Raw genomic sequence first — 12,250 nt, 5'->3', positions numbered from 1 at the left:
GAGAGGATGCATGAGGAACAGGATCAAGGAGGCTGTTCCAAGAAGAGGGAGTAGCATGGGAGAAGGCACAGAGGTATTTGTGGGGAAACGATTCAGAGGGTGCGAAGTGAAGTAGATGTGCACACTGAGTGGATGTGGAAAGAGCAACAGGAGATGAGAGGGAAGCAGAGTCTTCACTGAAACAAGATTGGATTAGATATGGAAGGAAATTAAAGCCTCAGGTGAGATAATGTTGGACATGGACAGCAGAAGAGGAAGAGAAATTTGGCAGCAGCAGGTTTATATTCTCACCAGCTGCTAACTCCCACCCCACCATCTTCCCTCCCCCATGGAGCACTTGATTCCTCCATCCATCCAGGACATCTGATCCCAGCCCTCCTCATGTTGTGCAGTTTCCATGTGTAGAACCTCTTGAACCTAAGCACTATGAAGGTTAATCCAGCTCCTTCAGAAAGGTCAGCTCAGGGGCATTATTATTCTTACCAATCATGAAACAGGAATTAAGAAAACAAGAACTCCTGTGTTTATCCCATTTTTTCCTCTGTGGCCCAAGTTCTGTCTGGCTGTGGAAGGAGGTTCTGTGGGCTTTATTCTTCTTCACAGTGCCAATCTCTACTTAGCTCTTCCTCCTCAAGTAACTGGCCAGATCCCAGGTGGAGAACACTTAGCAATTTATTGCTAGGGGAGGATTTTAGGCAGGTCTGTGGGGAGGCAGTCTGGGGTTGGGGAAGATTTCCTACAGTGGAGAGCAGGCTGAGACTGTTCACTTTGCTTCCTCGTATATTCACCCTTTCCCCCCACATCACTTGTTTCTTAAATTCTTGTCTTCAGTATGATTGTGAGGCCAGGGACCAGTGGAGGCTAGCAAGAAGGCGGCAGGACAGTGAGGAGTAGTATTGGAAAGTGCAGAGGGAGACAAAGTTAAAGAACTGAAAATATACTGGTCCAGATTGTACAGTGGGCTACAGATGAGTAAAACACCTAAAGGAAAGCAGGAATCTATGCTGACCAAGCAGTCCTCCATCCCCATGCCAAGTTGTTGCAACTGGACTCAAAGGAGAGAGACCGTTAGTATTTGTTCTTTTAAAGTCCATCTGATTCCATAACAGATGTTCCTGGACACTAGCAGTTCAGGTTGCTGCTTCCAGGCAATATCCATTGTGTTTTCCTTTGCAGAGTAGCGAGTGAAGCTCTTTGAGGTTGTTGCCATTCTGTGCATCTACCCATCAGCTTGCTCTTGGTCTATGGTGGCAGCTGTATAGGTCTGGGAGAAATGCTGCAAATGACTGATTTCTTTTGTTTCTTCATAGTTAACAAAGAAAGTGAACAACATAGAGACAAGCTGGGCCTTGGGTGCCACCTTTCACCTGCTGCAGTCTCTGGGGCTCTCCTACTGAGCCAGCACCCCCTACAGAACATTGGCCTTTCCAGAAGGAAGAGAGGGCAAGTTCAAATTTCCAACTGCATAGCTCAGCAAGAGTCAGTCCTACAGCAAAACATGGGTTGAAGCTATGGAATCAATTCCCCAAGGACTAAGCAGTTCCCAACTGCAACGAGAGCAGCCATAGTATGGTTTCTAAATAACTTCATTGCCATAATTGATACAAAATCTTCCTGAAAGCCAAAGAGCCTAAATTCCAACTAGGCAGCCTTGAAGCAGATTGTGCTTATAAGCAGCCCAGACACAGCTTCAGTGAATGGATTCATAGATGCCCCATTGTACCAGCAGTTTAGAGTGCTTGTCATGCCCTGGCAAACCACAGACCTTTGGCTGATGATGCTTGATCATTTTTACATGTAGAACTGAAGTTTAGCCCAGAGAATTTTTAAAAAATATAAATATTCAAACATAACACATGCATTCAATGCAGAGTGAAATCCCCAATGTGTTAGCCCTTAAACTGCTTAATACTGAGGGCTTTTAACCTTTCAGGATTGGCTAGTTCCAAGGCCAGTGCTTCTTGGGCAGGTATGAAGCAGAAAGCAAGAGGTGGCTAGGTTGGCTGTCTTGGTCTAGAAGCCTGTGCCTCTCCCTCCCTGTTCTCCCCTCTGACCAGTCTTGAGTAAGATAGAACTGGCATGGAACCAAAAATCAGCTCTCTGTTCAGAGGATGCTGGTTAAGGAGCTATGGTGAGACAAGAAGAGATGGTTTTTCACTTACTTGAGGTGAAAGGGAGAGGAAAATGGGAGTAGAGGTAACTTGGTTCCTGTTCAAATTAGAATCAGACAGATCATTTCCCTCCTTTGGGTTTGTGTTTTAACCCACTGAACTTTAAGTCAATAAGAGCAGGAAATATAATAATTTGGCAGGGTTGGGCTGATTACATAAGCCTAAGCTACTTGGGGGGGAGAAGGGGGAGAGAATGTGGCTGGCCCTTACAACCATACTCTTAGTACAAGACTCATGGCAAGTCCCTGCACTGGAGTAGAGAAATGTGTTTATTTTATACAGTTGGTCTGTAGAAACCGAGCACTCAAGGAAGGGGTTGTAGCTTCTCAGTATTTCCTTCCATCCCCTCCCCCAACCCAGGCACTCTGGCATGACAATACTCAGTTGTTTAATAGTGTTTCAAAAGTGGCAATTGTAATCTCTCCTACCCCAAATGCCTATGTGGAAACAAAAGAGAGGTTTACATTTGGAAGCAAAAAGGGCTCTCACAAGATGGCCCATCACCCATCCCTGCAGAGGCTCAGTGCCAGCTTGCTTCTTCAGCACAGCCTAGCAGTGGCAGTCTTTTCCCTCTCATGCTAAACTGCCTGCCCCGTCTCTTCCACCTGAGGTGAGGCAAAGCTCCCATAATGACCTGAGAAATTCCCCTGCAACCTCCCAGTAAAACAGGCCAGTCCCTCTAGTGTAAAATACCTCAGAACTGGCCTGTGGTATACAGGGAATGTAAGAAACCTTTACCACATCCTCATGCGGAAATGACTGTTCTGTATTATTTGCCAGAGGTAATAGCAGTACAGTCCATGCACACATTACTAGGAGAGTGCATGCATCTACTACTACCTATAAATCTTGCTTTCAGCAAACTTTTTTTTTGTGTTGGAATTTTCACTGACTACAAGATTGGATGAAGTGATCAATAGCCTGGCTACATGACATCCAAGAACTAGCGGTTTTAGTCACCCACTAATCTGAGCCCTTGCTGTGCCACATAGCCTGCTGCTGGTTTTAGACCTGACCTTAGGAGCAGGAATGAGGCCAGCTGCATCTAGAGCTGGAAGGCAACGGGAGAGAGTGAGACAAGGGCAACAGAAGACCTACCATCATCTCCATATGTTCAAGCCCTTGGGAGAACTTAGGGAAAGGACTGATTGTGTTTGGGGAGTGGGGTAGACTAGAGAATAGCACAGAGTACAGTTCAGAGTAAGTTTTCTTTCTGTGTTCTTAGTATCAAGCTCAGGCACTACAGACTCCGTTGGGAGAATTTGCTTTCTCTGTACCAAAGTTGCATTAAGTCTGGAATGCTCAGGGCCTTGATCTTTCAGTTGTACAATTTGTTAACTGAAGCATTACTGCTGCTGCTAATCAAGGGCCCAATTGTGCAGTCCTTGCACAAAACGCTGCAGGATAGAATCCTAAATTTTCATCTGAATTATCCCAGAGGTGAGTTGGACTTCACCTGCTTCAAGTCCCCATACCTACCCTAGTGCAATGAGACTTACTAATGAGCACAAAGTAGCCTTGTAAGAGAAGGGTCCTGATCTGCATCATTGCTGGAGAGGAGAAAGTGCCTGGATAAAGGACATTGACTCTAACAGAAGTGACTGTAGAGCTTAGGGCTATGTCTATACTAAGAGCTAGGGGTGTGATTCCCCTGCTCGTGTAGACATGCTCGTTGAGCTAGCAAGGTGTATCAGTAGCAGTGTAGCTGTGGTAGCGGCAGGGGAGTCATGGCTGAGACAGACCTAGTAAAGACCTGCCTAAAACCCGTGAGTATGTTCTTGGCATGGCTCAGCTGGGCCTCCGTTGTTGCTATCTATGTTGTCGCTGCCACATTGCTATTTATACTCCCACTAGCTCAATGACAGCTAGTGTGAGTATGCATTTGTGAGCAGGAGAGACACACCCCTCACTCGCAGTGCAGGCATCGCCTGAGAGTTTGCTTTCAGTCACAAACTCACATTTAAGTCCCCTTTGTAATGTTAATTCCTGATATTAGTTAAATGTACATGATAGCACTGCTATAAAATATAAATCCAGTGCTCATGTTACTTAATGCTGTAATCCAATTAATTGTCTAATGCAGGAGCCTGGTGTTTGGATCATTAAGACAAGGCCACTCAAATGCCTATTTTAGTAATTAAAAAGCTATTTTTAACAAAATGTTCTTGGATTCAAACCCTGGTGATGAAGTTTTCCTCCTTTCCTTTACACTGTTACTCCTCAGTACCAAAGAAACAGGATGGCACGCACACCCCTTGGCCCTCCCAAAAGGGGGTTGCCTGCGGAAGAGGAAGCAAGCTTGGGCTTACAGAGTCAGTCTTACCCTGAATTGGCTTCCTTACTGCAAACCACACTCACCTCTGGCACCAGATCTTGCTCCAGCAGCTGGAGGCTGACAACCCAGAGGGAGAGGATCACATCAGCACTACAGTGCAGCAAGGTATAGGGAAAACAGTACATTTACTGCCTCTTCAGCCTTAGGCTAAAAGGGCCACTGCTATATGAAAGCACACAGCAAAGATGATTCAGTAGCTGAAACTACTGGTGCCACAGGACAGGACTTGGTCCTTGGAGAGCAGAACAAACAACTTCAGCAAAGATGAGCATATGTTGTAAGAAAAAAAATTTCATTCCTATTTGTGTTATTCTTCAAAGACACTATTTAAATACATGTTTCCAAACCAGACATGATACAGTCCTCAGAGGGTTAAAGATCTCAGGTTCCCAGCAGTCACCAGTGAACTGCAGCTCTAGCTAGATGGAGAAATTACTTACTGGCAAAGGACATAATCTGCTCCTAGAGAGGGAAAGGGAAAAAAAAACATGTCACTCGTGAACCAGTCAGAGACAAATATTTAGAAACAAAGCAGAGAACGCTGCTACATCCTCCTTCACTCTACCCCATGGATATCATCTCTCGTTTAAGGAAAGGAAGTAAAAAAAAATATCACTCAAGCCAAATACATCTTTGGTTTGCCTCATTCACATGCCATTTGAACACAGCATGTCATTCCTGCTGAATCTGCTAGTGACTCGGCTCATTGTATCACCACAAGTTAATTTGTAGCGTCCTAACAGTGCCTCTTACTTTGACTGGAGACAAGGCATTTGTTGTTTGTAATCCCCATGTCCTCAGCAGCACAAAGGGAGCGACACTTGTGGAGTAGAGTCTCTTTAACAAGTCGATGGCAGCCATTAAAGAGAGGTTATGCCTCTGACGGTCTGTCTCAAACTGTAAGAGGTGCTTTATGGAGCCTGGAAAAGGAAGGGGAGAATTAAATTGCAATCCTAACTGCTCATGCCACTGACATAATGACCTCCACAGGGACCCAAAACACACCCCAATGATCTCTGCACCCTCTAGATTCATCTTAAAAAGGTGCTGTTCTGTCAGCAAATAGCAAGATCCAAGAGTTTCTTCTTGTTCCCTTCAGCAGCCCTTATTCCCACATCTCCTTACACCAGTGGCCAGCAGAATGGAACATTCTGTAAACTAGGCAACACAGGATGGGTTTTGAGAAGGGAAATGCACCCAGGAGCATCACTCTGTCTGGTCCACAGATTAAGTTTGAACACCCCAGCTTCTCCCAGTTTATGAATATGCGGATTCATGTTATGAGACACCAGTGTGCCCAGAGGTGGACAGGAAACAAACTGGGTCAATCCTTGCCCTGAAGAGCTCACTATCTAAAATAAAGTTCAGATATGCTGGGAGACTTGGAGAAGGGGATATTCAAATTATTGCCATAGATTATGTATCCTTACCCAGATCCTTCCCATTGAAGGCTGCTGTGCTGAGGTGATGTGTCAAGCATGCAATATCTCCAAAGCCCATATTTACACCTTGTCCTGCTAGTGGATGGACTCTGTGTGCTGCATCCCTAAGGGCAGAGCAGAGAGCATCTCAGATCCTAACTGGAGGAGAGCAGAGACAGTCCATGTTTTCCTTACCCACTAAGTACCTTCCCCCTCAGTGTAGAGCAGAGATTCTCAACCTTCTTTCTGAGGCCCCCCCCAACATGCTATAAAAATTTCATGGCCCACCTGTGCTACAACTGCTGTTTTTCAGTGGATTAAAAGCCAGGGCTGGCATCAGGGGGTAGCAAGCAGGACGATTGCCCAGGGCCCCACACCCCAAGGGGCCCTGGAAAGCTAAGTTGTTCAGGCTTCAGCACCGGGCAGTGGGGCTCGGGATTGAGCTTTCTGCCCTGGGCCCAGTGAGTCTAGTGCTGGCCCTGCTCTCTGGTTTTTTTTGACGAACCCCCTGAGACCTGCTCGCAGCTCCCTGGGGGCCCAGGACCTCTGGTTGAGAACTGCTGGTATAGCACACACTTCATCTCCTCTGTCTAATAAGCCCCTCCTTATAGCCCTCTATATATACACACCTCATCTAACAAGTATCTGACACCTAATACCGCTCCACATACTCTGCCTGCCTTTTTCCTTGAAGAACCTCCCCACTCCATGGCTCGAGATGTAATCCACTTTCTCCACCTGTTAACTGGGAGAGGAACATGTCTGGCACCACAACTATCACCCTCCCTGAATAATTCACACCCTGCTGTGCCAGAGATGCTTCGCTTCATTCCCCAAACGCACCTTTCATGGAACCAGAAATGGCCTGCTTTCCCATAAAAAAAACAAACCATGACACCTGCAGCCCCAATGAGCAATTTACCCAATAAGCGCCATCCGGTGCCGGACATATTCTGTGGCATGCCCCATTCCAAGAGGAAACACAGCTCGGCTCTTTGGCTCCACTTTGGCAATGCTTGGGGGCAGCTGGCGGGCTGCAGTGCCTGATGGCATCAGGAGAGAAATAGCAGATCGGAACACGGATCCAGCAGTATCAATAAAGTCCGAGTGGTGTAGGTTGCTCCACTGAATAACAATAAAGACGGATTTATATGGTGCCCCAAATCCCAAGGCTTCTGGGTGTCCCAACAAAATTACAAAACACTTTGTTTTGTGTAGTGTCCACAGCATACTAGGCACTGAACAACCACAAGGGATGACATGATTCCCTACCCCAAAGGGCACATTCTGCCTTTACTAACACCAAAAAGCAATATGGCCTAATAAATACCAGACTGATGCATAAATGAACAAAAGCCTCCAAATACACAGTTCTAACCATTCAGCAAACAAGATCATCCTCATTACAGCCTAGACGACCATCTTAGACCAAGAAGAGCCTGCCCCTCCTATCATTTTGAAAAGTAATTCAATCTCCACTGCTAATCTAACTTCAGACACCAAGGGTGACCCTCTCTCTGAGAGGTGTTTTAATAGAGCTCCCATGTGAAGATGTCCCATCTCAGGTTTTTTTTTTTTTTTTAAATGTTTTAGTGAGACTTTGATTGACTTAAAGTGTTAAGAATGTCAGCCTGTAACTGCACTAATGAAAAGGTGAATAGAAATCTAGTAAAAGTAAAATCGTAATAGGCTTTCAAGGCTTGTGCATTTAGATCAGACACTTTATCTACTAGTTATACAGCCTGGTTAGTATCCATACAAGTTCACAAGTATTGATTATAGCAGGCAAAAGAGAGCCTATACTTTTCTATTTGAGCAAGATATGTACTAATAATCAACAAATAAAAAAAGATTCAAAGCCAAAAGCTACCTTAATGCAAATTAACCAGATCTGAATGACAGAAGAGTCACAAGTCAGAGCATACAATGAATGCACACAAGACTAAAATGAAGAATTCTTTATTAAAGAGCAAGTTAGACTTTGTGGAAAATAAACTGAAGTAGTAAGCTTGTGGGCGTCCCAGGAATTCCTGCCCTGACTAAGAGTTGTCGGAGCCTTGGGACTGCATGAGTTAGGATAGTCAAAGGGAGTGCCATCTCAAAGCACAACTGCATTGTAAAAATGCACTCACAGGTTTTGCATACAAATTGTTATTTTTATATAAATATATGTGGAAAAATGGTGGGGAAGGAAGTGCGTCTAGAATTAAAGGGTGAGATTCTGTAGGAGACTGAAGAGGAGCTGCTGTCCACGACAAAAGGAACATATATATATATCTTTCTCTTCAGAGCTTCCAATTCAAGAACTAACCAGGCTCAACCTGTTCAGCTTTTAAAATGAGGACCAGATCAGGCCTACCCATGTAATGTTTTTCAGCACACACTAGCATGCTTTTCTTCCAAGTCAACTTACTGCAACTTCCATAATACATTAATTATGTTAGGTCCATACATGTCAGAACAACAGTGGCCAATTCCAGATTCATCACAGGAAGATGTAAGTCTTCCATAATGCACTTACCTGCAGTGGTATCCCATCAGAGGGACATTTCTTCCCACCCTAAAATCCTGGTAATTACACCGAAGGAGGAGGATTGACAGTCCTTATTTTATTCTAGCTACGGTCACTGCAGAAGCTATTCTTATTTAGACAGGCATCTAATGTTTTTTGAACCTTATTAATATGTTCCATTAATAAATATTACCCTTTACTCATTTTAAAGTTGCCATCTTAATTTCACTGAGTACTTTTTGTATAATAGGATGGAATAAACAGGGACCAAAATGGCCACCTTTCTTTAATTTACAGAAATCTATTTTATCACAGCAAGAAAATCAGCTCTGCATCCTCATGAAATGATGATACTCACAAAGGCAGAGTTGATGGTGTCCACAAAGCTTTCCTCATCCATACTAAGAAGCTGTGATGCATGTTCATGAGATGTGGACCAAACCAAAGAGCTGGCAGTGTCAGAGAGCTGATCCAAAAGAACCATAAGAGTCAGTATCAAGAGACAGAAAAATAATCTGTGCAAGGCTCCCCAACATTCCAATCCAGGGAAGGGCCCAGGCCCCACCCACATGCTAATTCGGACCAGGGCCTTCACTCCACCAATCCCAGAAACAATATGTGCAAGGGGCTCCAAACCCATAAAAGCTAACAGGCAGGAAATAGGAAAAATAAATAAGAATTAGAGGGGGGGAAAACTACAGACAGAGAGATCAAGAGTCATAGAAAGAAGGAAAAGTCTAGAGGCAAGACAGAGGCAATGTAACTAGGCACGGAAAGGTAAAGGAAAGGTGATTAGAAATAAACGGACCAAAAAGTTAAAGATGGGTGAGTCAAAAGTCAGTGTCTCTTACCGGGAGAAGAGCAATTGGCCCTGAAGGGAGGAATCTCTGCCATGCGACATTGTTGTCTGTGGCCTATAACATGAAGAAACATGAGGACTGATGAGAACTGCTGATCTTGCATCACCTACTGAACCTGCGCAGACACTGCAGCTCAGGAACTTGCAGGATCTCACCTCAGACAAGAGCAGAGTAGCAACCACAGCTGACTGATCATATTGATAGTGGATGTTCTGAATTCCAGCCGCTTTCCGGACCATGGAGTTCTGACCATCTGCACCAATCTGTAAGGGGATGAGAAACAAGGAAACCTCATCAACGGCTTTAGAAAAAAAATCAGCATTCCAGCCCTTGTTATCTGCAGTGAGTAGCTAACTCAACAAAGTAGCAAAGGCCTCCCATTTGCACTTGGATATGTGGTTTCTTTTAAATAAATGAGAATACTGCAACAAAGAGGCAGCCTCTTCAGCCCTACTCTAATTTAGCACAGTCCTCTTCAGCTAGCCACAAAGAAGGCTACTGACATTACCCCTTAGTATCTCTGACACAGTCAGCAGCTCCCCTCACTCAAACCCTCCCCACTGATGGAGCAGCACCACACACAAAATCAGAATCCAGTGGAAAGAACTTGGCAAGAGACGGTGTCTGATACACAGAAAACGGAAGTTTAGTTACCAGCAGTTTGGTCTCTACGCTGCGTCCATCAGCTAAGTCAATTTTGACCCAAGGGCTTTTGTCAGAGAGATGACAGGAAAGGGGCCAGGTATACCCAACTGCTCTGCTCCTGTAGAGAACCTCCACCTGATCTGATGGAACACAACATAGCAGGGTCACAGCATGATACAGACATGAGAAAAGGAAAGTTACAAAAAGAGAGCAAAAGGCAAGACACAGCTAGGCAACACAATGACTCTCAGAGCTGACCCCACTGACACCTACCCTTAGGGCACAATGAAGCAATCTAGGCACTTGTATTGCCCCCATCACTGCAGAGTCTGATCACCTCCCAAATAGATGAGTTGAAAGTTAAAGACGCTTCACAACAAAACATAAGATACCACAGTGAGTGCATGCGTGAAGTCTAGAAAAGGACACAAGATAGAAGGCTTAGATAAAGTTCCACCAAGAACAAGTACCTCTTCCTAACCCAGAGGGACTGACTTCTCCATAAACCTCCGAGTTATCTGCTGAATGGATTTCCTCCCTCTCTCTTCCCCTGTTCCAGAGCTCCCTGCTGAATGCAACTCACTGAGAGCTCCCACACTGTGAATAAAAAATGAAAGCAATTATCGCCTACCTGACACTGCATCTAACTGTTTGGTTAGAGCAGACATAATGACATTGTTCTCCACTACATAACCCATGTCTTCTAAGTTGTTTTTATCAAAGATTATCATGGCTTCTGAACAGGCATCCCATACCTATTAGGGGAAAGAGAGAGACAGAAAATATTATCACACAGCATAGACTCAGCATGCATTGTGCAGCTCCATCAGGAACTGCCCACAACTCTCCTTTAACAGGGAAAGGTGATAGGCAATCTCTAGAGCTTCCACCAGGAATCATCCCTCCAGCTGCTAATATCAGGAGTTTGAGGGAGGACACAGAAAGGTGAGAAAGTCTCCTAGGATAGTAGTACTTGTGGCACCTTAGAGACTAACCAATTTATTTGAGCATGAGCTTTCGTGAGCTACAGCTCACTTCATCAGATGTTTACCGTGGAAACTGCAGCAGACTTTATATACACACAGAAATCATGAAACAATACCTCCTCCCACCCCACTGTCCTGCTGGTAATAGCTTATCTAAAGTGATCAACAGGTGGGCCATTTCCAGCACAAATCCAGGTTTTCTCACCCTCCACCCCCCCACACAAATTCACTCTCCTGCTGGTGCTAGCCCATCCAAAGTGACAACTCTTTACATAATCAAGTCGGGCTATTTCCTGCATAGATCAAGGTTTTCTCACATCCCCCCCACCCCCATACACACACAAACTCACTCTCCTGCTGGTAATAGCTCATCTAAACTGACCATTCTCCAGGTTTAAATCCAAGTTAAACCAGAACATCTGGGGGGGGGGGGGGGTAGGAAAAAACAAGAGGAAACAGGCTACCTTGCATAATGACTTAGCCACTCCCAGTCTCTATTTAAGCCTAAATTAATAGTATCCAATTTGCAAATGAATTCCAATTCAGCAGTTTCTCGCTGGAGTCTGGATTTGAAGTTTTTTTGTTTTAAGATAGCGACCTTCATGTCTGTGATTGCGTGACCAGAGAGATTGAAGTCTGCCCCTCCACCCCCACGAACATGATACAGTTCTGTGGTGACCTAGAATCCTATTTTCGACGTCTCCGTCTCAAGGAATATTTCCAAAATACCTCTGAACAACATACTAATCCACAGAGGTCTCCCTGCCAACACTACAGAAAGAGGGATTCTAGATGGACTCCTCCTGAAGGTCGAAACAGCAGACTGGACTTCTACATAGAGTGCTTCCGCCGACGTGCACGGGCTGAAATTGTGGAAAAGCAGCATCACTTGCCCCATAACCTCAGCCATGCGGAACGCAATGCCATCCACAGCCTCAGAAACAACTCTGACATCATAATCAAAAAGGCTGACAAAGGAGGTGCTGTTGTCATCATGAATAGGTCGGAATATGAACAAGAGGCTGCTCGGCAGCTCTCCAACACGAGTTTCTACAAGCCATTACCCTATGATCCCACTGAGAGTTACCAAAAGCAACTACAGCATTTGCTCAAGAAACTTCCTGAAAAAGCACAAGATCAAATCCGCACAGACACACCCCTGGAACCCCGACCTGGGATATTCTATCTACTACCCAAGATCCATAAACCTGGAAATCCTGGGCGCCCCATCATCTCAGGCATTGGCACCCTGACAGCAGGATTGTCTGGCTATGTAGACTCCCTCCTCAGGCCCTACGCTACCAGCACTCCCAGCTACCT

The 12,250-nt window shown here is 45.0% G+C and overlaps 2 protein-coding genes across 10 annotated transcripts in view; one reads left to right on the top strand and one right to left on the bottom strand.

The window, feature by feature from the left end:
- Positions 1-4,335, top strand: part of ENTPD5 (ectonucleoside triphosphate diphosphohydrolase 5 (inactive)) — a 38,608-nt gene extending 34,273 nt beyond the window's left edge. For all 5 annotated transcript variants that reach the window (XM_073349142.1, XM_073349144.1, XM_073349145.1 and 2 more), the window contains one exon: positions 1,311-4,335. In XM_073349142.1, the coding sequence (XP_073205243.1) occupies positions 1,311-1,397 (87 nt within the window). In that variant the 3' untranslated portion in view covers positions 1,398-4,335. The remainder of the gene's footprint in view (positions 1-1,310) is intronic.
- A 442-nt stretch (positions 4,336-4,777) lies between these two features.
- COQ6 (coenzyme Q6, monooxygenase) overlaps positions 4,778-12,250 on the bottom strand; it is a 35,862-nt gene continuing 28,389 nt past the window's right edge. For all 5 annotated transcript variants that reach the window (XM_073349126.1, XM_073349127.1, XM_073349125.1 and 2 more), the window contains 9 exons: positions 10,576-10,699; positions 9,954-10,084; positions 9,455-9,562; positions 9,291-9,353; positions 8,798-8,905; positions 6,850-7,052; positions 5,937-6,052; positions 5,260-5,426; positions 4,778-4,968 (listed from right to left, as the gene is read on the bottom strand). In XM_073349126.1, the coding sequence (XP_073205227.1) occupies positions 4,939-4,968; positions 5,260-5,426; positions 5,937-6,052; positions 6,850-7,052; positions 8,798-8,905; positions 9,291-9,353; positions 9,455-9,562; positions 9,954-10,084; positions 10,576-10,699 (1,050 nt within the window). In that variant the 3' untranslated portion in view covers positions 4,778-4,938. The remainder of the gene's footprint in view (positions 4,969-5,259; positions 5,427-5,936; positions 6,053-6,849; positions 7,053-8,797; positions 8,906-9,290; positions 9,354-9,454; positions 9,563-9,953; positions 10,085-10,575; positions 10,700-12,250) is intronic.

The sequence above is a fragment of the Lepidochelys kempii genome, chromosome 6 (genome assembly GCF_965140265.1).
Source record: "Lepidochelys kempii isolate rLepKem1 chromosome 6, rLepKem1.hap2, whole genome shotgun sequence".
NCBI classification, from domain to species: Eukaryota; Metazoa; Chordata; order Testudines; family Cheloniidae; genus Lepidochelys; species Lepidochelys kempii.
Note: the sequence above shows the minus strand (reverse complement) of the source record. Positions and strands in the feature narration are given on the sequence as shown.